At 44.8% G+C, this 27,187-nt stretch overlaps 1 protein-coding gene across 2 annotated transcripts in view; it reads right to left on the reverse strand.

Annotated features, from left to right (window-relative positions):
• The window catches only part of NRK (Nik related kinase), a 104,708-nt gene that overhangs the window by 57,977 nt on the left and 19,544 nt on the right, over nt 1-27,187 (reverse strand). For both annotated transcript variants that reach the window (XM_075107075.1, XM_075107074.1), the window contains exons 3-6: nt 12,050-12,106; nt 4,344-4,469; nt 3,448-3,558; nt 1,532-1,622 (exon numbers count right to left, since the gene is read on the reverse strand). In XM_075107075.1, coding sequence (XP_074963176.1) covers nt 1,532-1,622; nt 3,448-3,558; nt 4,344-4,469; nt 12,050-12,106 — 385 coding nt within the window. The remainder of the gene's footprint in view (nt 1-1,531; nt 1,623-3,447; nt 3,559-4,343; nt 4,470-12,049; nt 12,107-27,187) is intronic.

The raw sequence follows: 27,187 nt of genomic DNA on the forward strand, positions 1-27,187 counted from the left end.
TTCGTCAGGATTGCATAGCAAAATGGTTTTGCTCAGATATGGAGAAGGGCCCACACAACCAATAATTATGTGATTGTATTTTTCTTTGAACAAACCTCTAAGATAAACTAATTGGATCCACTGGGCATAGACTTGAGTGCTGTTTACAGAGAAGACAAAATATCAGGGAAAAGAAAGGACTGAAAGGAGACAGCCCTATGGTTACCATCGGGGAACACATTTTCTCACTTATGTTACCTCACTGCAGATCATCTGCAAACTACAATCCTTTGTGCTACTAAAATTTAATGTGCCTGTTCTGCAAACCTTCTCCAACAATAAGTTGGACCTGACCTTTGGGATCGTCATGTGCTCTGTGCTTCTGATGGGAAGTTATGCTGAAGTGGAACAGAACTGGACTAAGGACCTCTTGGGTTTCTAGCTTTTTTACTGTAAGACACATGAGCTAAATCTCTCTGGAAACAACTTTTTTTTTTTTTTTAATTGTTATACTTAGTAAATCTGTTTTAATTTTACCCTGAGTTAGAAAGGTTTAACTTTCTTGTCAACCATGCGAAGAATGGTGGGAAGAGTAACTATACAAGACCGTAAACACACACAAATTCCCCATCTTGCCAGTTTTAAGAGGGAATAATTGAAAACTAGTACATACCTTTTAGAGACTACAAGCAAAATCCTGCCTTCAATTAATACAACAGCAGAACTCCCTTTGACTTCAGTGAAACAAGGATTTCGACATAAGGTTAAACCATAATGAGATTTAAAGTACTTAATTTTACTTGCTCCAGCCAAACATCCTACCCCACATCCACAGGCCATGTTTATTATTTTTGTTCTCCAACTCTACAGTGAATTCTTTCGGTTAAAGAGAGAGGGAGCACGAAGATCATCCCAAATACGAGAATTGCTCTCCTTGAGACTGCTCCTTTAAATCATTGCCATGCATTCTTTGTGATGTCTTCCCAAAACATGAAAGATGTCCCCTCCTCAAGGGAGATACGTACTTGAGTTTAGTCTTAGGAAGTCAGAAGTTGTCAACACTGATATGTCACAGCTAGAAAAGGAAATTAGTAAACTCTCCGGCATTTATGACAGATGACTATTGGCAAGAGCTACCATTCAGTGGCAGCCCCGACGCACGAGTAATTTCACCTATTCTCATTTTTATTAAAATCTCTAATACCACTTCCCTTACAGAAATGGATTAGCATAATTTATTCCCCCAACTTTTTTATGTTGGAAGTCTTCGCACGCCAGGATCTGCTGTGAAGGCCTGATGGTGCTGTGACTTTCTAGACAGGTTCTGTGTTTAACTGCCCAGTAGTTGTACTCCCCACAGGCTGTGAGTGACATCCTTGCAGAACATGTCACGTTTTCAGCTCTTTCTACATGTCAGACACCTTATAAACACAAGCATCAATGCTACTTGACATATTTGTGGCTCTTAGGTTACTGAAGGTTACCTTTGAGACAAGATGGAAATCTTCACTTCTTATGCACAGGTTTCTAGCACACGTTTAAGGAAACTTACCCAGTTTTACTTCTGCATTTTCTGTGAGAAGGACATTCTGTCCTTTAATATCTCGATGGATAACATGGTGAGCATGAAGATGTGCCAAGCCCTAAAAGAAAACCAGACTTCCCTTATTCTTTCTTCCTATCATTATCATGAGCGTGGCATTGATGCCTTTTTACACTTTTACCCTTCTCAGACTTTATTCATAGGGAAAGTCCTTTAGATGTTACTAGCAACATGAAGACCCCAGTTTCAGGGAGGAGAGAGGACAACAACTGCAAGTTTGATTGTCGTCTTTACCCACAGGCCTGACAGTAGTGGAGCGTCTCTGAAGTCAAGGGTGAAGAGAACGAGGTAGCAATATTTTAAACTTCTGCCTCCCAATCAAGGGATACCCCCTTATACTATGTGTTAAAAGCGAACAGGAGAGGGAGAGAGTGATGCAGAATGCTCTGTATGAGGACCAGTGACAGCAGCTGGCGGGCCACAGTGGCTTAAATTCTGCATTCAGCAAAACCATACCCAATGGTAAGTGGACCACAGAAAGTTCAAAATACCACGTCAGACCTCTTTTTGAATGCAGCAAATGTTGTTTTCATTCAGCTAATATTTGCAATATCCTGCCTCCTCCTTCATTCCAGAACTGTCTGTCGTTAAACGAGCATAGACATGAAGGGACACACTGAACTAAAACATTATAGTAAGCCAGGGGATGCTTCACTCAAAGACTCTGTAATATTAATGACTTCAAATAGAGCTTCCACCCAGCTTCTACATTTTCCAGAAGGAAACATAGTAAACCCACGTCCAACTTGGTCATTCTGTTTTGAAAGAAGCATGATTAAATCCAATCTCTTGTTTTACACCAGCATGATGCTATTGTTTTCAGTTGCATGAGCGTAAAACAGATTTTTAACATAAATTTTTCGAATAGAGATATTACAGCCACACAACTGAAGGGCAACTTGAGCAGACCATTGAGATTTTTTTTTGCAGAAGAGCTCTCCCCACACTATCCAGCTGTAGTTATTACAATCTGCAGCCTAATGCCAAATCCTTGTAATATGGCCAATGTTCTCTACTGAGCACACTTCTCAACTTCTCTGCTCCAGAAGCAAAGATTTACCCCTATTCAAGCATTACTTTGGCATGCCATTTAAATTCCAGCTCCCAGAATACACATTTTTCTTACCATTATTTAGAAAAGCAGTAAAACTCCGTTACAAGGAGGACGGATCAGTAACTCTGTAATGGGTTTTGAATTTAGAATGACAGGTTCCAACATTTTTTTTTTCCCCCCAGGCTAGTTCACTAGATTACCCTTGGGAATTGTTTCATCCTCTGTACTTTCCAGGAAGAAGAAAAAAGATTTTAAAAAAAAGCCCTAAGCCTGCATAGAATTAAATATAGCCCCAAGAACTGTCTTGGGGAATATCGCCCCAGCAGGGCCAGCTTTAAGATTCTGGAATGCCGGTTAGTCAACATTGCTTCTAATAGTGCGGAAAAGAGGCCCCTGAGTGTGTGCAGGTAAAGGAATTATGAACAGAAAGATCTTACACAGCATGAAGAGCAATGAGCAGTAAGATCTCCTGATGTGAAGCACAGACTTACTAAGAACAAAATTTATTTACTTTTCTAAATGCTCAGAATCTGGACTCTCAGAAGATGGCTATTTGCCATAGGAAACAGGAATTTTCTGCTCTTCATGCAAAAAAAAAAGGGATTAACTGCAGTAATATGTGATGTCAAGCAGCCACCATGCTGGCTCTTTGGGCTCTTCTGAAATCAAGGACCACAGCCCGTGAGCCCCGTGGGTCAAAACCTTCAAACGAACATCCTTGTAGCTCATTAGTGACCTGTGTTAGTGACCAAAGGCTTGGAAAGGCCTTTTTGTTGCAAATGAGCAACAAAGCTCTGTTGGCAGGACTCACCCTGAGAACCTCTCTGCAGATGTACGCAATCCAATCTTCCTTGAAACAGTTCCCTTTCGTCTTCTTCACGAGGTCAGTGACAGAGCCCGCACCGCAGTACTCCATCACCAGCTGCAGGAAGACAAACACAATACACCTTTACCACAGCACTGACAGGGCGCCACAGAGGTACCATGTGCAAACACCCACTCCACCACAGTCAAGGTGTGGCAAACTACATGCGCTCTTCCTGGATGCCAAGTGATATAAACTCTTATTTCCTGAATCACACACATTGCTGAATAAATAAAAAACCTCAGAAAAAAACCTCAGCAGTGCTCCTCTCCTACTGCAGTGTATGGGTACCTTTTTTTTGTTTTTAAGAAACTACAAAATCAGAAAAACAAGTGCTAATAGCATGGAAAAACATGGGAATTTTGAAAAAATTCGAAATGTCTCATTTTGCTGCAGAGCTTCAAAAATCTTGCAGCCAAAAAAATTGGAGGATTCATTTTCCTTTGTTGTTTTATTGCCAATTCCTCTGTTGCCTTTTTTATTTTTCCAAATGACAAAAGGAGAGGAAAGCAACGAGAGAAGAAGGGAAGAGAACAAGCTCTCTTTCACTTCTGTTATTAAAAAAAATTACAGAAATGTTTAGATTGGAAAAAAAAAAGCTTGAACAACAAATCAGAATGACAGCACAAGTCACAAGCATCATAACATACTTTATACCCATCCTCAAAGGAAATCACAGAGGATGGAAGACATGTAGGGAGGAACAATTTTTCTCTTTTATATGTTATTCTCCAGAACAATGACTTCAGAGTTTCACTGAGACAGAGTCCAAGTCAGGCATACCGTAGCTCTAAAGAAAGGAGCTGTAAATCTGATGAACAGAAGTGACACTAAACACTTACCCAGAGCTGATCATCTTGGCCTGCAGGACTTTTCTTTACAAATGCACCATAATATGTAGCAATATTCCGGTGATGGGAGTACTTTTTTAGCATATTTATCTCCAGCTTGATTTCTTCCTCTTCATTCTGTAGCAAAAGAGAACAGAAGGCTCCTTAGGTGACCAGAGATCACTGAGCTCCAGGGCTGCCGGGCAACCTCGGTCTTTGGAGACTTTCCACACCCAGCTGGAACCAGCCCTGAGCAACCTGGTTTGATCCCATGGCTGACCCTGCTTTGAGCAGGAGGTTGGACCAGAGACCTCCTGAGGCTCCCTCCAACCTGAGGTATCCTGTGATTATGAGACTGCAACTGAAGGACAGGCTCTTAAACCGATGACTGAATTGTCCTGATCCATCAGCCTAGAACAATGAATCGCTACGGTTTGACCTAAAGAATCAAAAATGCCCTGATTTGGGTGTAACAATATCATATCGTCTCCTCAGGGGGCTTAGACAGGACCTATTACTCCCCCATTTGCAGTTTCTGTATGCAGTAATTTAGTCTTGGCGAAATTAACCAGATTCAAACAAAAATAAAAATATTCCTAACACTCCATTACTTAAATACTTGGAAAAGCACTTAGAGCACACATCAGCCAATTTGTCTTCCCAGTCCTGTGGAGGGTCTTGCTGAGAGGAAATCAAAGCCAAGGAGGAGGCAACTCGCCACAAATCAAACTCCAGAGCCAGTGCAGGGTGAGGATCTGCTCCTTCCTTCCAGTTGTGAGGCTACCCCACCGGGACCGTGGAGTTTTTTCCCCCTTCCTAACACCATGCCATCAGTTAAGTGTCTGGCACGCTGGGGGCTAGCACGCCCCCAGGCATCTCCTTCCACTCACTAGCTAGCTCTGTTTTCCCACTGTCTTTGTTTCAGTCTCTTCAGGGCAGAAGTTTTCTTCTGCCCAGCGCAGCACTGTGCACGTTAAGACAACTAATGGAAATGCAAGTTTTAATAATTACAGTAGACATAAATGCCCTTTTTCAGAGAGAACTGTCTGATCTGAAGAGGTCCTCTCAGACCTAGCCTGCTTGCTACGCTGCCACCAAGAGAAACGGTGTGCAATACCCAGTGAAAGGCATGTAGATTTTGCTGTCTCATTTGCTTTCATAGAAAACAAGTGGTGCTGCAAGGTATCCTTGCATCAGTTAAAAGGAGTATGACAAAGCTGAAAATTAATTTACCTTGCTGCAAAACATCCCAGTCAGCACTTACTAGCTGAAGGGGAAAAAAAAGGTGGCAGCAAGAACAGTTCAGCCCCACAGAACGTTTTTCTGCATGTTCCCCCTATTTTCCAGTAAGCGTTGCCATCGAAGCATTCCTTTGACCATTACGACTGACTGCTTACAAAACCAGCTGCATTGTTCTTTCTACCTGTAGCAAAACATCAAAGCCTGACAGGTTGAAGCCAAATTCCCTCAAGCATATGCATATGCATGCGTCTTATTAAACCCAACCAGACAAAAATCATTCCCAAGAGAAGAGAAGGGACCAGTAAGTTTTCCCCAATAACATCAATCCACAGGAGATATGTTACCAGACCAAAGCCTAAATGCCTTAAGCTTTAGGAAACAGGAAACATAAAATAACTCCACTTGAAGCAAAATGAGCCATATCAGGTTTCAGAACAGCCCTTTTGTAGAAGGCAGGCTCTCAACCTGCACGCGTTACACTAGATATTTCTTTTATCTTTTGTTTGCAATTAAGGAGAAAGCGGGAAACTTAATCCTCAGCTTGATACAGCCCTGGACTGCTGTATGACTTAATTAGCAAGGGTAAAGAGGAGCCCGGTGCAGCATCTGGAGTCTCCAAGAGAAATCAGAGCCAACTCCCAGAAGGCATGCAGGAAATCCTCCATGAGCAATGTCTTATATCTCTCTGCACGTGGCCAGGGCACAATCAAAGGGATCTGAGAGCTTGTGCTGATGCTTTCTGGGAGGGGAAACAAGGCTCTGCTCCCTTTGGGACTCCAAATAGTGCACGTGAAAGGGTGGAAACAGGCAGGTGAGGAGTCAGAGAATAAAAGATGGGAACCACCATCCTAGACCTGACCACGAGGGTCCTGTCACTGATAGGACTTTCTGGTAATGGATCTTTAGGGAAGAAAGGCAGAAAGTGGGACAAACAGGGAGGACTCCCTTCCTCCCCCTGCTGTCCCTCCTGCATCCTGCCCACTCCTTCTGCTAGGGCAACCAAACATATGGAGAGGCAACATTAGTAAAGGTCTTCCCCAAATTACTTAAGATCTCTTCAGAACTTAAGGTTTTGGGGTTTTTTAACTCTGACCATCTGCACGAACTTTGCCCTGAAAAGCTTCCCTGCTGTGCCCTCAGCACCAGCTTGCAGCTTTCACAACGTTCCCCTCGGGGAGCTGGCTGGTCTCAACCACTTCCTCAGAACTATTGCCTCTTTTTCAGCTCCTCTTCCTTTGCCCAATTAATTTACTGGATGTTGGAACCATGCTGGCACAGCTCTCATCCAGCGACTTTCTATTCCTCTGCAATCACACCTCCACGTTTTTAAAACAGAGATAAGCATGTGCCTGTTTGTGAACACAGCTGGAATACCAGGTAGGCTCTTCCACACCCACTGGCAAGAGCCATGCTGCACATGTGTAACACTCCTTTCCCATTACCAGCAAGATGATCCAATTCCTGCTTTATCTCATGTCCTCATCTATTTACCCAGAAGGCTGGAACCTGCTCCCTCCCTGCACCTGCCTCTTCTTCCCTTGCCCATGGAGGCAATTACCTCTCCTTGCACACTGCTGTACGCTGTTCAGGTGCAGAATGAGTGTCTTGGGAAGACACTGCTTAGACCGGACAGTGGGCTTCCCTGTTGAGCCCCACCACTGCTGAGCAGAAACCCTCTGAGCCTAACTCTTGCATCCTCCAAAGAGAGATGTGACTTCAAATATCAGTCAGTTTGTCAACTAAAAGACAGCAGGTGGGCATTTCACAGACAAAGTACTGTCTTCCCAGTGTTGGAATGAGTTTTGGAAAAATTACTCTATTTCACATGGAGTAACCAAGGCAGAAGGGTAAATGTGAGTGATTCTGTCCCACAGGCCATGTCTGAGGCCCAGCCAGGAACTGAACCTGGACTTGCTAAGTCTCAGTGGTACATACATCCTTCAAGCAGTGTGACTGGGGACAAAAGCACCCTCAACTTCCCAGTGCATGCACATACTCAGGATTCCCACTTTCCACCACCCCTCTTGTCAGTGTTACCATCAGCCACATCTCCCAGGGGTCTAGAAACCTGCTCATAAATCATGCTGCTTAAGAAAAAGAAACAAGCTCGCAGATGTGCAGGTGCAAAAAGTGGTTTGCTTTCACAAACCAATGCGTTTCTGGGCACAGATGGCTGCATGCATAAAGATGACAGGTTCATGATCAAAGGCTATTTTTGAAGGCGTGGGCCTGTCTGCAATGACATTAGGAAGCAAAGAACTAGAAAGCACACGCCTCTGACCTCAAATGGAAACAAGATCATCAGCTGATAAGTACTCCACCAAGAGACCCCTTAGTATTGGGGCAGTTCTAATGACAAGTTTCTCATTTAAATGTTATTTTGCTATCTGGAAAGACTGAAAGCAATGACAGACAGAGAATGACCTGCTGCACAAGAGCTCTTTGATCATCTGTACCAATCGCTGAAGAGAAAATCAGCAAGAATCCAATCTCTTTGCAAGGACTCTGCTTGTTTGGCACCATCAGATAACAGGAAGCAGAGCCTGTGTGAAGAGGCGCATGAGTGCACGTTGCCATCAGCTCCCCGTCAACCATTTCAAAGGGCTCCCCCCGCTCCCCCCGTAACATGACACAGAGGCACTTCCTGACAGATGTCCAGAGGATCCCGCAGTGACCACAGCATCCTGCTACCGCTCTTAAGAAACAAGCCCGGGGCTGCAGCTCATGACTGCAAAGGGCAGATTTGCTCAGCTCTTGGGGTGCCCCAGATCTTAGAGCTGGGGCAATCACAGCTGGAGCTGGTCAGGGAATTTCTGATGAAATGATTTCTTGCTGGAGGAAAAAACCACAGATTTGGTGAAACAGAATCTTTTAGAAGAAATGTACTGGTTATGATAAAGCATTAGATGAATTACTTCTTAGGCTGGATTTTCTAGGGACAAAAACATGATGCTGGGGTAGCAAAGCCCACTGCAGAATATCCAAGTAGCAAGGAAGTAGCTCAGACCCCTAGGATACGAGATGTCCTTGTTCGATCCTATCCTCTCCCAAGTCAGACAACACTGACCTGTTCCTAAGCAGGTTAGTGACCAAACCACCACCACCCTACACTGGCACGGGGCTCTGTCAAACTCAGCCACTGGAATGAGAGAGAGCTCCCCACTTTGAATGAGAGAGATCACTGGAGGCTTGAACCAGGGAGTCCTCTAAGTAGGTACACAAATCACAAGGCCAACCCAGGCATTCAGCTCTTCTCCATGTTTTGTGGCGACGGGCAAAGAGAAGAAGAGAAAAAGGCTGCATTTGTCTTGATTTTTTCTTAACCTTCCTGTCTTCTACCAGGTGAAATTTTCACTCCCTAAGAACTGTTCCCTGTGCAGCACTAATCAGATCATATAACCACCCAAAGATGAAAATGGCCACAGGGACTAGGAGCCTCCTGCCTCACTCAAGCAGGTTTACCTTGACAGCTTCCATTTCTCACAAGCCAAACTCCATGTGAGATGTTGCTCCCAGGTGCAATTTATACATAGGACATCAGAGATGAGGATTTCAATATTTTAAAAACTTTATTTAATGCCTTGAGCTAGCTTTTCAAGACCAAAGGATCAGAAAATAACTTAAACTTGAGCAGGCTAACAATGCAAGAGAAATACAGAATCCTTGACAGGCTCTGAATTTATGACCCTGAAATTCTGAAGATTGAAAGGATTTCTACATCACAGTTAGGACCCACTACTGCTGTGAGAGGCTGCAGTAACCATATTGTATGAAGCAGAGAAAATCTATTGCTATTTCATGGGAGAACTGAGCCTCAGAGATGCCCTGGACATGTACAGCATCAGCCTCAGCCGCACGCATGCTCCTACCTACTGCAACTGCAGAGCAGGAATGCATTGGCTTCAACCACCTCATCTACACTGCACTACAGGAGACCAGCAGCACGGTCCCTGGCCAGACAGATCCGCTCAGGAGGCCAGCAGCAACCCCATTTCTAGCAGCCACGTGGCTTACCCCAAGCACTCTGGGAATTTGCACGAAGGTGTCTCAACAGCTCAGGACCGCAGCTGCCAACCCCACCCTGCCGCTGACACAGCTGTCCACAGCCCGCTGTGCTGAAAGCAATCGGGGTTTACCGTAACACACCGAGCTGCAAGATGTGGTGGCTGAGGGGAGGACAACCCCAGAGCAGAAGAGACAGCTGCCGGAGGAACCGGCAGCTACTGGCAGCAGCCGCCTGAATCACTCCTGCAGCGGTCTCCCAACATCTCACAGAGGCACTGCCGAGGGCCTGGAGGAAACCAGTGATAAAGCAGAGGACTGCATCCAGGTCTGCCAGCCTCTGCCCTAGCAGCGGGAACACAGCCAACCCCACGTTAAGAGAGTGGAAATAATAACAGAAAGCCTTGCACTCACTCTGCACCATGGTCAGAAAGCAGAAACACTCAAGTACAGCTGAACTAGATTTGTTCAGGGTTTACTGGGGAAGAGGACCAGGGAAAACCCCTCCAGGTGGCTGCACCAACATGCTCACTACTAGTCAACTGTCAAACTGTCATGACTGCTTTCGCATTAAGTGACTCAACATGAAAACAGCATGATCTGTTATCATTGCCCCTCAAGCAATGGAACAGGTTCCCTAGTATGACACTGGCTCTGTAGCCTGCAAGGAAGCAGCAAATCAGACCTAAACAGCCTTTGTTCCCAGAATCATGCAAGTCTATCAATGTGAATTCCTGAAGCTGGACCACAAGGTTGTCCTCCATTTAAATTTTGTTTCCAGGCATTACTGGATGCTACAGTTTGTTGCTTACATACAAAGGAGACCATGTTATGTATAGCAGACGGAAGGAAATCTTTCCAAGGTTCCCTTCCTGCAGTTTTTGCTTCAATTGTTTCATCAAGGAAGGGACTGTCACTGGTGTTAACATGATGGCCCAAAGTGACATCTCTGGCCAGCCCTCACACACAGTTGACTAACCCAGCAAAGCATAAAAGCAGTCCATACAGCAGCTCGGGATCACTTCTGAGTTCTTGCCAGGATTTGTCCTGTCAGCTTCTCTGTCAAAGCACGGAGGTGCTCTTATCTCAGGAGTCTGTCTGCAACCCAAACCCTACTCCCTCTCCCTTCCAAAATCCTGCAGCCTCAGGGTGACTGCCAATATTTAAAGGCAAAGCACCTGATGATGTACGTACCTATAGAGCTAAAAGCAAAAATCTCACCAATGTAGTGTAGCACTTATTTAAAAAACACACCCTCCCCTGCGCACACAGAAAAGCGAAACTGGCAATTCAACTACACACGCATATTTTACAAGGTAGCAGTCATAGCCAAACTAGCCCTTAGACATGCTTTGTAAAAGCATTACAGTAGCATCTAAGTTCAAGAAACCAATGTGCAAATCAGACCACTTGCTGCTCAGGGCTGGGTTCCTACACCATCAGCAGAGAGAACTGTCCTGGGCCTGCTCTACGTGACAAGGCCCATGCAGACACCAACTTGTTCTGCTGTCGTCCAACACAATCAAAAGACGTATGAAGATGCAGACGAGGCTTGCTTGTGCTTGCCCAAAGCACCACGCATAGATGTACCACTGGCAGGCTTGGCCCAGAGGACTTGGCCCTGTTTTTTAGTTCAGGCAATAGCCCTTCCGCAATATCACAAGAGGACTCTAGCTTGTGATTTTGGAGTTTTGTACTCCACATCTACGCTGCCAGAGTGACAGAATGGGGAGCTGGTCTTCAGTAAGACTAGGTGCATCCTATCAAACCACATCCTCCCAGTAAACGAGAAGAGAAAGCAGGGAGTCTCCCCAGCCGTTCTGGGGCTCAGGCTAACACGGTCTCAAGGAGGCAGCCTGCTTCACTACTGGCTGCGCTCTTAAAAGGAGACACAAAAATAATACTTAGCAACTTTTTCGACACCCTTTTCCAGCACTAACACTATAAATGTGAGCAGGGACAGTGCCAATTGAACCGTCTCCTTCTCTCATCTGTCAAACAACAATGAAAAAGTGCTACGTTGGCATTTCTAACATGTTCCTGCTCGCTGGCTGTCAGGATAGCTACTCTGAGGACTGGTTGGCATGAGAGGGGAGAAGACTGTGATGAAACACAGCAGGGGCAGTGCAGAGCTACAGGAAATCTTTTACTTGCTATCTCTTGAAACAAATAATCAACTAGAAATAAGCAGGAAGAGGGCTCTCCTCTTTGTTATTATAGACCATCAAAACACACGGCAATGCGTTCCTGTATTGTTTTGTCACCATTGGTCAGGTCCAACTGTATTAACTGTAATTAACTGTATTAACACCTCTCAGTTCTTTATAAAATACAAGCCAGTGCTCAGGAACCATAATTTATACTTCTGGATCGCCTTTTTAAGTTATTCATAAGTTAAGTTATTCTCATAATCTGACTGTTTATTTTCCCTTGCACCTTGAAAACAACTTTTTTATTTTTGGTTCTGCACTCACCTCGGTAACATTCATCACTTTGATTGCTGCTAGCTGCCCAGTCTTAACATGGCGACCCTGTTAAGACAACAAAAGACTGTAAGTATAACATGAAGGCAAACTATGTGTACAGTAACAAATTAGGCGTATAACAACTAGGCTTGAGTACTCGCTTTCAATCATGTATCAACACCCTTTCAGCGATACAAAACTACCAAGGTGAAGTCTGGTGATTTGTTATCAGACCCACGCCCTTACCATGACCTGAAGTTCCCCGAGTTGCCTTTGCAGGGTTGAATTTCCCCCTTTAGCACAAAGCAAGCAGCAATGCTGGGAGACCTCTGCTGTCAGAGTACAACGTGGCATGAGTTTATGGGTCTCCATCCAACTCCTGTTCTCCAAGCGTTACCGCCCCCAAGTCCCCTCTTGTGGGAAATCTCAGCACAGGCCCCGGGTGACCTAACCAGAAAAACCTTCTCGCCCTGCAATCCAGGGCTGGCGCGCACTGGGGAAGCAAGGCGCTGGGTAGCTGGCCCTGTCCCCACCTCCCCACCCCACATGTTCTGGCTCACCCCAGGGTAAGAGAAAACTCTGGGTTTCAGTATATCAATCTGGCAATCTGTACGGAGCTGCCAAGAAACTAAAGCTGTATGTACCTTCTTGTTTGTTCGTTTGTTTTGGGGTTTGTTTTTTTTTTTTTAAAAAAAAGGACTTTTACTGTGAAATGCTTGGTTTTAAAAATTCTTATTGCAGCTGAGTTAACTATATCTCAGCTACCCCCAAAAAAGCATGTGGAAGCTTTGTATTTAAAAGGTAATCTATGGTAGCGGGGAGGAACTCTCCCAGGGCTTTGACAGCATGTGTGTCCACATAAGTATACACGCTTCACTAGTGAAATGCCCACACCCCACAATCATTACTAAGCAACAGATAACTGGTAATTTTACACTAGGTAAGTGGCTAGTTTTTTAAAACAAAGCTAGGAAAAGGGAGGTAATAGGGAATAAAGCTATTAAAAGAGCAAACTTGATTCTGAGACTGACAAAATGTGGTTCACAAGAATGTATATTAGAAACACAACCAGGAAACTTGCTGTAAGTTGCACAGTTTTTTGGCTTGGTTAGATCAAGTTGCTCAACAGATGCTGTAGATGTAATGTTTTGCCATGATAACCAACACCAATCTCATACTGGAGGATGGTATCAAAAGATTTGTACGAAGAGTGGATTGGCTACACATCCTTACTCCTTACTTCCATCAAATGTTCGGAAGTGGGTTTGAAGCTTCAAAACTGCAATTTTGTTCCCGAAATAGTAGTGCCTGCAAAGCTGTATATCAAAATAACCAACTGACATCAGTTAAGCCAGCCATAGGAAATCAGGAAATCAAATATAAAATACTGTAGTTTGCAGACAAAATGATTTGCAGGTGCAATTTACACCTGCAAAATTAAAAGCTAGGTTGATATAATTTTAAAACCCATGTCCTATCTGCACAAAATTGTATATAAGTGTTATTTCTAAGCCTAAGCAATTTTGCATCAAAGAAAAATGATTCCTCGTTCTCAGTCGATATGTCACAGTCATGTTTTCTTTTACAGAAAACTAAATCCTGCTGAGTTTTTGTGTAAGTGTCCTCTTTCTGTGGAAGCACTCCCGGGATTGCAAAGCTTTTTCTCATAAACTAGAATGATAGGATTTATATACTATCCCAGACCTCGGGAAGACGACAAACAGGGCACACCCTCACCCGGCCCACAGCGCACACACCACCGTGGCTGCGTGCAGATGGGCAGCGATGAGTGCTAGCCCAACAGATGCCGGTGTTTGGTCAGCATCCATCCCAGCTGACGTCAATCCCAGTTAACAAACTTCCTCCACACAGCAACAGCTCCTTTGTTGGAGGCCATTGTTTGCAAATGTTTCCAGGCATTGAATGTCTTGGCAATATAGCGAGAGAGGACCTTCCACAAAGTACAGTCATGCTAGACACGCTGGCACCCTAATTTAACTCCAGAGTTTGTCTGGAGTCAAGTACACTGATAATTCCACGTCTCCAGCCACCCCATACAGCAGGCAACTAACCCATCCAAACAACAAGGCTCTCCTGGGCTGCCGTACATGCTGCAAGGGATGACATCAAGAACTAACACCGATTTTCATAATTACAGTAAGTCATGGAGAGGAGCTTCTTTACTGAAAAAATAAATCAATTGATACTAGGCTAGCACTGCACTTGCTACTGAATCTTCATAAGAATAAGGAAGGGAGAAAGGCTTGGCATTCAGTTTTGATTTCAAAGCATGATACCTGGTCAAAACCTCCCTCTGTATAACTGACATCTGTTATTTTGCAGCCACAGTTATTTCCACTGGATGCAAACCTACTGCTCTCACTCACTTCTGCCGTTCCAAATGAGAATACTAAATCCCCCCAGAAAGGTTTGGAAAAATTAGCCTTTGTGGGAAAGAAAACAGCGAGCTCTTTTGTTTTGTGGGTCATGATTCACCTTTGCACAACAAACATGTCCCCGTTAACTGAAAAGCACAAATTGATCCTGCTCCCGCATTCCTAAAAGCTCCCATGCCTGCAACTGGGCTGACTGCTGGACAAGAGGAGCTTAGTCTGTGCAGAGAGGGCAGGATCATGGCTCGTGCTTGTCTCAGTGCCCTATCTTCCTCACACCGTGCAAAGTTGCTACTAGCTGGAGGGAAATACGTAGGCTCACATCCAACCATCCCCCTGCACAGGCTCACCTGCGATAAATACTCTCTCACTGGGTAACACAGGCTTCACATGGAGTTAAATTCTGCTACATGCATTTCACACCCTTACCTTTTCTTAGACCTGTTTACCCTGGAAGAAAATAGGAAGTGGTTCAATCCACTAGAGAATCCAAACCCCTCTCAAGAGGCTGAAAGGAGCAGTAAAAACTCATTTCCTGTTGGTTTGCTCTAATCCTCAACTCACAACCATTTATTGTCAACAACTGTTATCACACCTTTTGAAAAGGGTCTTCCATGTTTCTTGGTTGTATTAAGCTGGAGAACCTCATCTCCCACCACCACCACAAGTTTGTACAGGGTAATGCAGAGGGCTGCAGGTTAACTTCATGAAAAGGTGTGAACATAGCTATATATTTATATCTGCCTTTCATCAACTATCTAAAGGGGATGTATTAGTTTAAAAGTATGTATTTTAAAAAGTATCTTGGAAAGTTTAGCTAAATATGTATCTACAGCTATATAAAAACATTTTCATCATGAGGTACTAATTTTACTGCTATCTTGGCAGATTTATTTTTGATTACACAGTTTTACATTTTCCCATAGTAAAGGATTCGTCGTTATCACAGAGCAATACATCTCGGAAGTCTCTGCACCTGCTAATGTATGCAACAAACAACGTGGCAAAATTACACAGCATGCACCATCATTTCTCCTTACCGCTGACATCATCCCAACACATGCAAATAAAACCTTTCCTTTAAATACTGCCAATGGAAAAGGTTCAGTCAGTGGAGACAAAACAAGCAGAGAACACTGGAGACATTCTAAATTTTACTCCTTCTCCTCCCCACAGCTTCACTATCTACTCAGTTAGCTATGAAAAAAAGGGGGCAGAAGCAAAGCCACCCACAGCCCACCCGAACACCAGCAGTCCCCGTAAGCAGCGGCTGCACACTGGCACCCTATGGAACTTGGCACCACCACCCAAAAAAAGTGAGTGTGCTATTTGCAAGACTCCACGCTAGAAGGGCTGATGGTTTCAGAGAACATGTGTGTTCATATGGAGAAGCACCATCAGTGACTGTGCAGGTTCTCCGAGCAGGGTAACGTGCTCCGCATTACGCTTGCTTTAATGCACAGACTGTGACTGTGCTGGCAGTCAGAACAAAAGTCACAGGTTTCTCTCCTTTACACTGGTTTTTCAAAGTGTTTCGAGTTCATTTTTCCTTGACATCTACAAAAGCAGTAAATGTCCTGAACCCAGCGCTGGGCTTCTTGTTAACTTACTGAGACTAGTGCCTAAGTCAGGAAAGGTTTCAGGGCCTGGCCCCTTATTTTTTCGTTTATCAATAAATCTCAGAGGTTAGTCAGAGTTCATGGGAACTCACACATTGCTGCTTTTGCTGAAGCCACAGGCTTGAGCATGTTTGAACTGTTTTGAGAAAGGTGATGTTTTGATTTTTTGCTCCTAGGAGTAACTGGCTGTTTTAAATGTTTCCCAACCAAATGAGATCAACAGATGCATTTACTTCCAATGACGAGACACACAGAAGTGTATCCTTTCTCATTTAATCCAAAACAAGGGGAGGAACAAGAGGCACTGCCCTCCCAGCCCTCAGTGCAATCCGCCACTGCCCATCCTCTCCAGATCATTAAAGGGAATCAGCCTGTTGTAACTGAAGATCCTCCATTGCATATTTCCTCAGAAACTAGACAGAGGGCAGGAATGGTCTGTGGGCCCATTTCCCTAATAAAAGGTTTCATCTTTTGCCCAAATGCTCAATTTGAGAGCAGGTTTCAACTCTGGCGAATGCAAGTCATCCATATTCCCATCCAAGAATTTAGCATTAAACGCTATCAAGCTCATACAGAGCTTAGACATGAACAATTCCAAAGCTCAATGACTTTCTAAAATTGAAGTTCTTGCCTACATTTTGATGAAGTATCCAACCTGGAAGAAATTCTCCCATTGGCACTGAGTCCAGCTAAATTCCTTGTCTCCTCCAGACAATATTTCTGCATAAAGTCTGCTGCAGTTGCCAGTTAGTCACTACAGTAACTGTCAGCAAAGCCAGAGCCAGCATTCACATTTTTCAAATCTGCATACTGCTCATCGCAGCCACATCTGTGGAAGATGCTTAATGCCAAAGATCTGGTTCTGATGAGTTCCAACCATGCATTATTTCTGCAGGGACACATAGGTGGAATAGGACAGATTGCTCAGTGTTATTTCTATTGGATATATATTTATCTTTTTAGCTCAGTTAGATAAAGGAACCGCTTATCTACGCCCTCTACTAGGGTCAAGACGTGTACTTTTCTATTTACATCAAACGAGTATCAGCATTAGTGGGCAAGCTATTAGCTGATAAAGGGGCTTTACATAAATTAAGTATATTTACAAAAAGACACATTCAGTCACGTGTAGCACCTTTTCCTGTTAGGTCCAAATAAAAATTTGGCGCAGTCCCTGGCTTGGGCCACGATTTCAGCCAGAGACCCAAGACCCCAGTGACACACACCTGACATTGCATGTGACCCACAGCCTTACTGAGAGCTTGGTTTCACAGTTTCCCTCCCAAATCCTGCACAGCCCCCTCTTCCTAGGGGTGGCAAACAGCTCCCATCAGCTTCTCTCCCCACTTGTGATCCAACAGATTTGAAGTGGACAATTGCACGTCCAGATGATACAACCCAGCCGCCCTGTTCCAGTGCTGCACACCATGCCAAGGCGGCCCAGGGCAGTCCCATCACTCGCTTCCTTTTTGGCAACAGGTGCTCATTAATGTCCACGTGTTTGAGTCTGATGTAGCTGTCCCCATTTAACCGCAGCAGGAAAAAGCACACGTGAAGGGCAGGGGATGCCTGCTGCATGATACCAAGGCAGCACGAAGCTGGTGGTTTTGACTGTGCAAAAGTCCCCATCTGTGTCCTTGTGCTGTCTGCAACCAGAAGCACAGCCTCACTTTTCTCTCCCTTAAAAAGCAGCATTTTTGGCAAGGCTGTGAGGTGCGTATGTGCAGGGATACCTCCCAGACGCCTCAGATGCTTGCCAGTTTGCACCTTTGTGCCCACACGGAGGGCAATTTCACATCGAACACGCTCTGCCATCAGGCACGCACACGCGCAGCTGTGCTTCGGCTGTGCGCTGGCACAAACAGTTCACATCATCTGCGCAAGGCTGCGGAACCCCCAGGTGACCCCTCACAGCACTGCCTGCCAGTGTGACCCAGAAAGCTGGCAGATACCACAGACTTAACTCTTGGGACCTTCTCTGGTTATTGAAGGTTTGTATTTGAAAGCAAGATCTGGCTGTTGGAGGTGGAGGACTTCGGAGCCCAGAGGACTTTCTCACCCAGAAGCATTTATTACAGGATAACTGATGCAGGTTGCAGCCACCCACCCTTCGGGAGTGGGGTGAAGGTACAGCTGATTCACTGCAAGCTCTTACTGAAAGTGAGCTTCAGCAAGCAGGTTTCCTGTTCAAAAGCCACTTATGATTTTCAAATTTTGAGCCCATCTTGGGTAAATCAGTGTGTGGCCTTGTGGTTGCTGGTAGACTGCCAGCTCAGCCTTCTGTGCCCTGAAGGATGGAACCCCACCCTTTTGCCCCTCTCCTCTCTACCCTTTCTATCCTGGTAACACAAGGAAAGCCTCTAAGAGACTATGCATCAAATGAACAATGCTCTGCATAGGGATCCAGGAAATCCTATGTCCTATGCCACGTAACCTTAACAAAGTCATGATCCTTCTGTTTCCCCTTCCACCTACACAGGGCTTTCCCATTTAGACCCAGTTCTTCAGAAAAGATGAGCAACATTTGCTATCACCAGCCCCAGAACCAGCCTGGCAACACCAGCTTTGCCTGCTCACGCTGCAGGCGGGCAAGGGCAGCCTCCCATGCAGCCACGGTGTGTTCCCCAGAGCACGCCGGTGGGTTAGCATGGCAGGGAGGAAGACCCCGAGAACATAAAACCTCAGATAGGCTGCTCTTGCACTGCAGTTTAGACACAGCCGCTGTTTTACAGCATATGGCTCCTCACAGCGGACGTCCTGCTGACCCTTGGCAGCTTGACTAACGCAAACCAGTGGACAGGGTTTGCACATCTGGGGCTGTAGCCTTTTGGTGCTGGCAAGTGTCACCTGAGAAGCCAGTTTACAGGAGAGCTCTATGAGGAAGACCGGTCTGTAATCCTTGTCTCAGCAACTGGTACCACGTGAGATGACCCACTGTAGTCACGCTTGGGGCTCTTCAGCCAAAAATGCAGCAGTAACGCAAAACTTGCAATGGGACAGGAATAAATTCCAAGGAAGAAGTTATTAAGCGTTTGGAAGCTCACAGCTTGTTTTGTTAGCTAATGGTCTGAGGCAGAGCTCAGGTCAGTCATGAACTGAATATTAGCACTGGATTTCAGAAATTATCCATTTCATTGTAAACTATGACATATAATCCACACCAATTCTGCTAGTTTTAAAAAAATAAACACAACAAAACACAAAACCCCCAACCCACCACAACAGGTCAGATAATTACTAGTTTCAGAAAGTCTTTTTTTTTTTTTCCTAAACCCCCCATCCAGGACACCAGCCAGGTGGGAGTGTGGCTATAATTTTGATTACAGCTTCAGCCTTTCAGTCATGCAACTCAGACTGCCAATAGCCTGCTTTGATCGACATTATAAAGTTTTGATGGCACTTCTGTCACAACATCTCGGGATGTCTGTTGTATTTTGGGGCTCTAAATCAAAGAATTGCATCCCCCTAGAGCACCTCTTCTTTGAGATACTGGGAGATCTTGAGATTTGGAAGCCTGGGCCTTGTTCCAGGTCACCTCTACGGTAGCCCTCAGCTCCATCTCCCAGCTGGAGCACGCCCTCCTTCCCTTGTCAGTGACTGCTTTCGTGCCAGCAGTGCAGGATGCAGGGACTTCTGTAAAACCACAACCCAGCTGCATTGCCTAAATGCTGACCATGTGGATGCAACACATTTGCACTTTCACCCCCACATCTGGCACCCAATTTCCAAACAGCCCTAGGTCTCACTCAAGACCACCTGGCCAGCATAGCCACATGTTGCATTTCCCCTTCCCTAGGCTCCGTAAACACCCTCTTACAACGGCCACTGGACAGCATTCTCTGCCACTGATTCTGTGCTATCGAGAGGAAGAGCACGCAGCAGACTGTAGCATCAGAATGAGCTCCTGAGATTACGGCTTCAGCAACATAAAGGTCCTCCGTTGCTCTCAGACTATCCAACATCGGACACCGCCAGTCAGTCCCTTAGGTTGTAAAGGGACTGCTTGACTGAGTTAGACTTAGCGTTGCTTTCAGAACTGACCATAGGTATCTTCCTACCAGGGAAGACAATGTGTCACCTAAACACTACAAAATATGATCACCCTTGCCCACAGCTGGTCGTGGCAGTGAACAACATAAATATTAACACACTGTAAATAATCAAGACATGCTCTTCAAAGTTTATGGTTCTTTTTTTTTTCCCTATGTGCTAACTCCCACTTTACGATTAGATATGTTCTGTTAGCTAAGATTTACAATGTTCAGTATAGACCACACTATGAAGTTGAACGCTACTTAGCATGCAACTTGGGTTGTAAAATATTAACAGTAGTGTCTGCACGTAAATATATAAAGAACAAAAGTTCATTAATAACACTCAGTGCACTCTAAGACAAAGCATCTTACAGTAATGAAGAAATTAGAGATATATGCTATGTATAGAGAACTGAAAAATTGTTCAAAAAAATAAAAATGTTACACTGCATTCCAAACAAAAAAGGATAATTTTGTAATGGTTAGCAAATTTATATAGCAAAAATGACTTGAATATTCAGTGAAGACCAAGCTCCTTTCCTCACAAACACCACTGCCCTATTTCTGTGCAGAACAGGTCACTCTATCCCTCCCATCGCTTCTCTCTCTCCACCTCATCTCAGAAGTGGGTAAGTATTTTGCCCTCGCTCAAAGTGAAAATATTAGTTTTATAAAGTTTTTTAAAATTAAGTTTTAGACATCTCAGGGGTAAGACATTAAAAAAAAATCAGGAATTTCTCTCAGGGCCCCTATTCGTGTCACATGCTTAAACAAACAAACAAAAATATCACTGTAACTCATAACACTGTAGAAGACAACTAAGTTGGCCATGGTATAGGACGACTTCCCCTACACTAAAATAGCAACACATCAGCCAAGAAAAGAGATTAGAACATATAACTTCTATCAATCACATAAAATTCTACCCAAGTCCATGCTGGCTAGAAGGGAGGGATGAATAGGGGTCATTTCAATGGTACGGGATCAAACAACCTTGATCTCTGGAGGAAAATGACAGTTTTTCATCCCTACTGCAAGTGTCTGTACCGCAGCCCTCGTGAACTGTAAAACCCAAGAGGCACCAGAAGCAGCTTTTCTGTCCAGATTTTTTTTTTCCTTTCAGTTCCTATTTCCTCCCATTGTACAAGTGGAAACGCAGATTGTTTGCTTTGCTTAATGTTTGTCTGTCTCTGACTGCAAACCAGTGGGAAAAGAAAATGAAACAAAGGAACAAAGTCAAGCCCTTTCGCAAACACGTATTTGAATACCTACATTTTTGCAATATCAGTATGGTCAGTTGTTCAGATTACCACCCCTATGCAAAACACGAACCACTCGGGGCTCCTGCGCATTTGTATACAACTGGACTAGAGATTGCTCTTTTGGGATTTTTGAAATCCGCTCCCAAAGAGGTCATTCACGTTGTGATTAGCAAGATCAAGCAGAGCACTACGCGCTTTTGAAAATACCATGCAAGTCATACTACGAAGAAAGGAGGTTTGTCCTCTACTTATTTGAAATGGGTGGTGTCTGCAGGAGAACATCCCATATAACCTTCTGCAGCTCCAAACTCATTTGGAGGAATCTGGAAAGTACCCATTCCTGCAGCTTCTCCTTATTCAGCTAACATGCAGACATGATGCTTTAGATATCCTACCGCTATTTGAAGTTTCTGAACAATGTGCAAGAAGGAAGAGCAGGAGCATTCCTCCTGGGGCAGGTAAAATCACAGTGGCCCTTGGTGGGTAACAGCAGAAAATTGAGAGCTGCAGCACACAGCGCAGCAGGCAGCTTGGAAAGCTAACTTTGGACTGCCACTGCTGCCATGCTCAGGGTCGACACTGGCTGGCAATACAAGGGGTTACCAAAGGCGTAGCTGCTCCTGGTGAAGGACCAAACTCCCATTGACTGTGACAGAGTTGGATCTCACCCAACCTGGTTTGTATCTGGAGATACTTCAGGAGGGTCTAAGGGGAAGACAAACACACTGAAGCTCTAGCTGTCCTCTGTTCGGAATGTTATCCAGGTGCTTCACTTCAGAGATAACTGCAAGGTCCCTGAACTCCCATGGCTTCTCATCACGCACCCAAAGCAAAGCATGCGCTTTGCCAAGTGGCCTGCATGGGAGCTGCTACCAGCAGGGAAAGAAAAGCGATGTTTTGGGGCCATACGTGGGTCAAGGAGCAACTCAGACAGCAGCACAGTGAATGGGAGGAGAGGTCTGAAAAGCAGGCAGTGCAGTTATCCCCTTTTCCTCACACTATTTATTGTGAATAAATCCTGATTTCTCTGAGTCTAAATTTCAGTATTTGCACAAATAACAGTTTCAACAGCCTTGCCGTTCATCCTGGGCTTTGGCATTTGTCACGCCTCTACACGTCTGTCGAAATACGCTGCTGGGCTTCCAGCCTCTGACATCCCATCACAGCTTGCTACCCCTGCCAGCGGCGCGGAGGCTTCGCAGACACAGGCAGTTCTCTTCTTCCAGTGGGTGCCGTGCCTTGGGCGTGCCTGGGCTGGCGGGTCTGCAGGCAGCCAGTAGCAGCAGGGACCCCGGCTGCCCAGCGTGGGGTGGCGGGGATGCAGCACGGTGGGGATGAGGGGTGCTAGGGACGCGGGGCGTTTGCAGCCCCCGTGGCTGCTCTTGCTGTGAGCAGGAGGGTTGCAACAGCCTTGGCACGGGGCCAGTCCCGCTCAGCACCTGGGGAGCCCAACAGTGATTTATGACAAAAAAGGTCCACCGCGCTGAAAGTCTATTCATCCAGAAAAATAAACAGTTTAGGAAAAAGCCTCAGCCTTTGGAAGGGTCTCACTCAGCAGACCAGGGGCCATCAAGAAGCTAAGTCTAGGGAGAGGTACAAACCCCTCCACCCCAGTGAATTTTCACTGCCTGACTTATGTACATCTGTTTACAGAAGTACAGGGTGCTAGAGAAAAATCTATACACAGCACATCTCTGCTGGATGAAGTCACAAGCAGTTAAATGTGTCCTGCCAGCCCCCATCCTGCTGAAAGGAAGTCAGGGCTGGACTGTACGAGGTCAGCTGATGGGTGGCCAGACTTTGGGAGCAGGAATCCCTCATAGGAAGGGTTTTTTGGCTCACCATCACTATGAAGCTCTGAAGGTCAGGCTGCACACAGCAATTACAAACCTCAGGTTATGACAGCCATGTTTTAACTTTTTAAGTAATACAGCCTTCCCAGGTACATGCTAATAAGGAAAGGCTTTATTAGGTTTCTGTCCCACATCAACGTAACTTCATGAGCACATTAAGCTCTCAGCAATTTTATCACTGAACTTTTAAAAATCCTTCAGCATTCTTGTGAACAGTAAGTGTAATGTAGTTGAATTTTCTCTTGCATATAATGAAGAACATGGACAAGGTTCTGCATGGGTTAAAATTGTGTAGCTGGGTTTTTTTAAAAAGGCTTTAAGGCAGGGTACACAGCTTGGACTGCAAATTCCACCCTAGACGGTGAGAGCTACAAACACCTTAAATGTGATTTACTTTTTCATTCCAGTTCTGCTGGTGTTTTTCTCACACAGATTGCAGTACCATGCGGGTATGCACCTCTCTGCTGATAACTGTGTGAGACAGTACATGTGGCACCACACAGGACAGCCCAATACTAACAACTGCCATTAAATGGGTTTTCCTTGGGGTCTCTGAGCCTTTCCTTCAGCACTTCATGGCAAATAACCTCCCTACAACTCTCTTCACCCGAAGAGGTGAGACCTGAAGTCAAAAACTCTACTGAGTACTGCTGTCAAGTTCAGAAGATCTGAGGTTTGCCTAGGGAAAGGTCATCGTTTTCACACACATAATAGGTCTTCACAGAGCATTTAACTGAGGGAAAAAAAGAGCATCTACTCTCAGTGCCTTTTCATTTGGCTCTATTTGACGCATCCTCACCAAAAATAAAAAGGGAGTTAATGGACACAATTAGTCTGTGAGAAAATATATCAGTCTCCAGATTTCTGAATGAGCTCTGTAAGAGATGAACTACATGGCACCGATCTCGCAGCAGCAGTCAATTCCCATTTCCTTCCAAAATCCTACTGGCCAGATGGTCCACAAAACTCAAGGGAAAATTACTTAAACATTTGGAAAGGCTTTCAGTATTAAGTTGGTCTCCAAAATGAAACCAGACTACCCTTCTAATTATTATTAAAAGTAAAGTATACCTTGCTTTTCTAATTCAATTTAGGCAGAGCCGTGCTTCCAAGTTCACTTTCCTAAAGAAAAAAATTCTGAATTCAAGATGAGCCTTGGTGCTATTTTTTTTTTTTCCTAAACTGATCGAATCAGCTTTGTACAGCAGAAGCCTGGCTGGCAAAGGTTCTCCTCTCCAGCAAACTACAGGTCAGGTGTGCAGTAATAGTTCCTGAACAGCTACAAGCACTTACTGTTCAATGCTCTGTCTTCCAATTTTCTGTACTACTTGCAGGGATTGAAGTCAATCGCAGCAGAGAGAGAAATGAACAGTGAACTCTTAAGAAAAAAAAAAACACCCCTGCAGAATAATTTCAATAAAATGGCTAAACACATTACAGCTGAAGAACCACAGAGCCTTAGGCAACGTAGGCTAGCATAATTACCAGCACGTACGAAGCAAAAGCAGCAGCTAACCGTTGGAAGAATTGGTCACAAATGGGACCAAGAGTTTCCTGCAATTAACCACTGAAGGGCTTTACCAGATTTTGAAACCCTCATCTCTCTGCCTTGCCTTGTTTAAACAACCCAAGTTCATGCCGTACAGTGTAAGATGAAGCAGTGCACTACAGAGTGAACTATGCATTTGCCCCCTGCCCCGATGCACTGCTGGCCACGATTCCGAGCAGTTCCCCGCAGGACTTCCCACCAACAGCTACTGATGGTTCCTCCTAACGCTTGGGTTCTTGCATGCAATTCTGGCTCCACTGATGTCCACAGGAATTTCTGCTGTTGAATTTATTGGATCTGAATTTGCCCTGTAAAAGCTCAAGTTTCTCAAACAATACAAATCCCACTTTGCACCAAGTTTTCCACTGAAAAAGTGAGCGTATTCAATGCTTTCTCTGTTGGAGAAGGTGTGTTCACACTGATCCCATCACAGGTTTGAGCCAGAGCTGACGGAAGAAATTAACCTATGCCATTACTGCAGGGTGTCCATTGGTGTAAAAGTATCCGACAACCAGCTGCACTACTACTACCCAAAGCTCACTGCCTATTGGAAATAAGTCTCTTCATAAAGCTGCAGATGGAGGCCAGATGGAAACCGAGAACACTTGCTATTCTGATTCATTACAGATATATTTACATTCACAGCCATATAGATTTGACTGGATTCCTCTCCTTCACGGTTGGTCAGTTGGTACATCATGGGAACCTTTCCCAGGCAACAACAGCATCTCTGTAAACTTGCACAACACCAAATACAATGGGGCCCAAGGTACCATGAAAAAAAGTGCATGCACATGCACACAAACGTAAATATTCAAAACCATAAAACTGAAATCCACTGGCCCAGCCCACGAAACCTTAGGTGTCAATGAAGCTGCACCAGAACCCCTCGTGATTCAGTCTCAAACCCAGTTCTCATCTTCCAAGCTCTGAACTCTATCTGCTTCCTTTACCTAGTAATGGCAATAGCCGCTCCAACCAGCTGCTTCGCATCACAAAGCGGCTGTCAAGCGCAAAAAACCAAAACAAACCAGCAAAACAACCTAAACGTTCCACAAGGCAGCCAGCTAATGGTAGAAACTTGCTGGAGAAATGTGGAGTAGCAAGTATCTGTTTTACACACATAATTGAAAGCTTTAAAAACTTGCATCTCTGTTTTAACATCTTCTAATTGTATTCACTTTAAAATTTACTCTAAAACTTTAACCATCCACAAGTTTCAAAATAACTTCCTTTTGCAGCTTCTTTGCTTATTCTGTCATCCACATCCAGATGCCAAAATACACCACCAACAGCTCATTGCTCCTTTGGATAAATCTGGTAATACGCATCGGAGAAAAATTTCGCAGGGTCAGCTAAAACTCCACGGCATTGCCAATGCACATATTTAAATAACAGAAATTTAAATAACTAGGTCTCTATTTACAACAAAAGCGTCTTAAAATAAAAACAGTAACCAAAGAGCATATGAAAACACCATACCAGAAAACCTACCTCCCAAGTGCTTTGTATTGCCTTGTAGTTTCTGAACCTTTAGGTTCAGGGAGGGACATGGGGTTACAGGGAATTGCAAGCTTTCCTCCACTATCAAAGGCAGAAGCTTAGCCAGGTTTCTTAAGAAAACAAGGCGTACATGATTGTGCTGCCCTTGCACCCAACCGTGTTTTAACCTGTCAGCCCTTTTCAACCAGAACTGACAGACAGATAGAAGTCTCAGAGATGATTCAATTCCCGCATGCTTTGTGAAAATTGGAGACAAACTCCCTTCCTCCAGAGAGGAGGGCTCCCGAGTGGGCTCTGCGGTTTCCCACCCGCCGCCGCCTGCCAGCTGGCCAGCCAGGCAGCACGTAGCGATCTGCAGCCAGCCGTAGCACAGGCTGCTTCTTGCCCAAAGGGCAGCCGATAGCCACAGGCGGCAGCTGCTGAAGCGCCGGATTGCAGGGGGTGCCTACGGAGCGAGCGGGGGCCACGGGTGTACGTGCTCGCAGAGATCCTAAAGGACTCGCAGGATTTGGGACTGCTGAGGTCAGAGGTGGAAGACAGGATAAGAAAGGACAAATTTGCAAGCAACTGCGTTTTGTTAGTTTTACTATTTAGTTTTTCCTCAAAAGCCAGGAAGTTTAAACAACTTCATAATTTACCTTGATATATAAACTCATCTCTCATCAGTGCTTGTATGCTACTTGCCTCTAGTCTTAGTAATAACATTGCAAAAGTGTTTTCATGTTTGCACCACCGAGGCTTACAGAAAATGTGTATTTTTGACATGTTTACTCAAGAAAACAACTATATTCAATAATAGAAGGGTTACAGAAAACCAAATACCTAACAAAAAAGGGTTCTGAAATGAGTCACTGAGCTACCGAGCCATCTTTAGGGATTGGCTCCCCAACAATGACTCTTATTTGCCATTTACTCTGTAATCAAATGAGTGCAA

Source organism: Phalacrocorax aristotelis, chromosome 11 (genome assembly GCF_949628215.1).
Source record: "Phalacrocorax aristotelis chromosome 11, bGulAri2.1, whole genome shotgun sequence".
Lineage (NCBI taxonomy): Eukaryota > Metazoa > Chordata > Aves > Suliformes > Phalacrocoracidae > Phalacrocorax > Phalacrocorax aristotelis.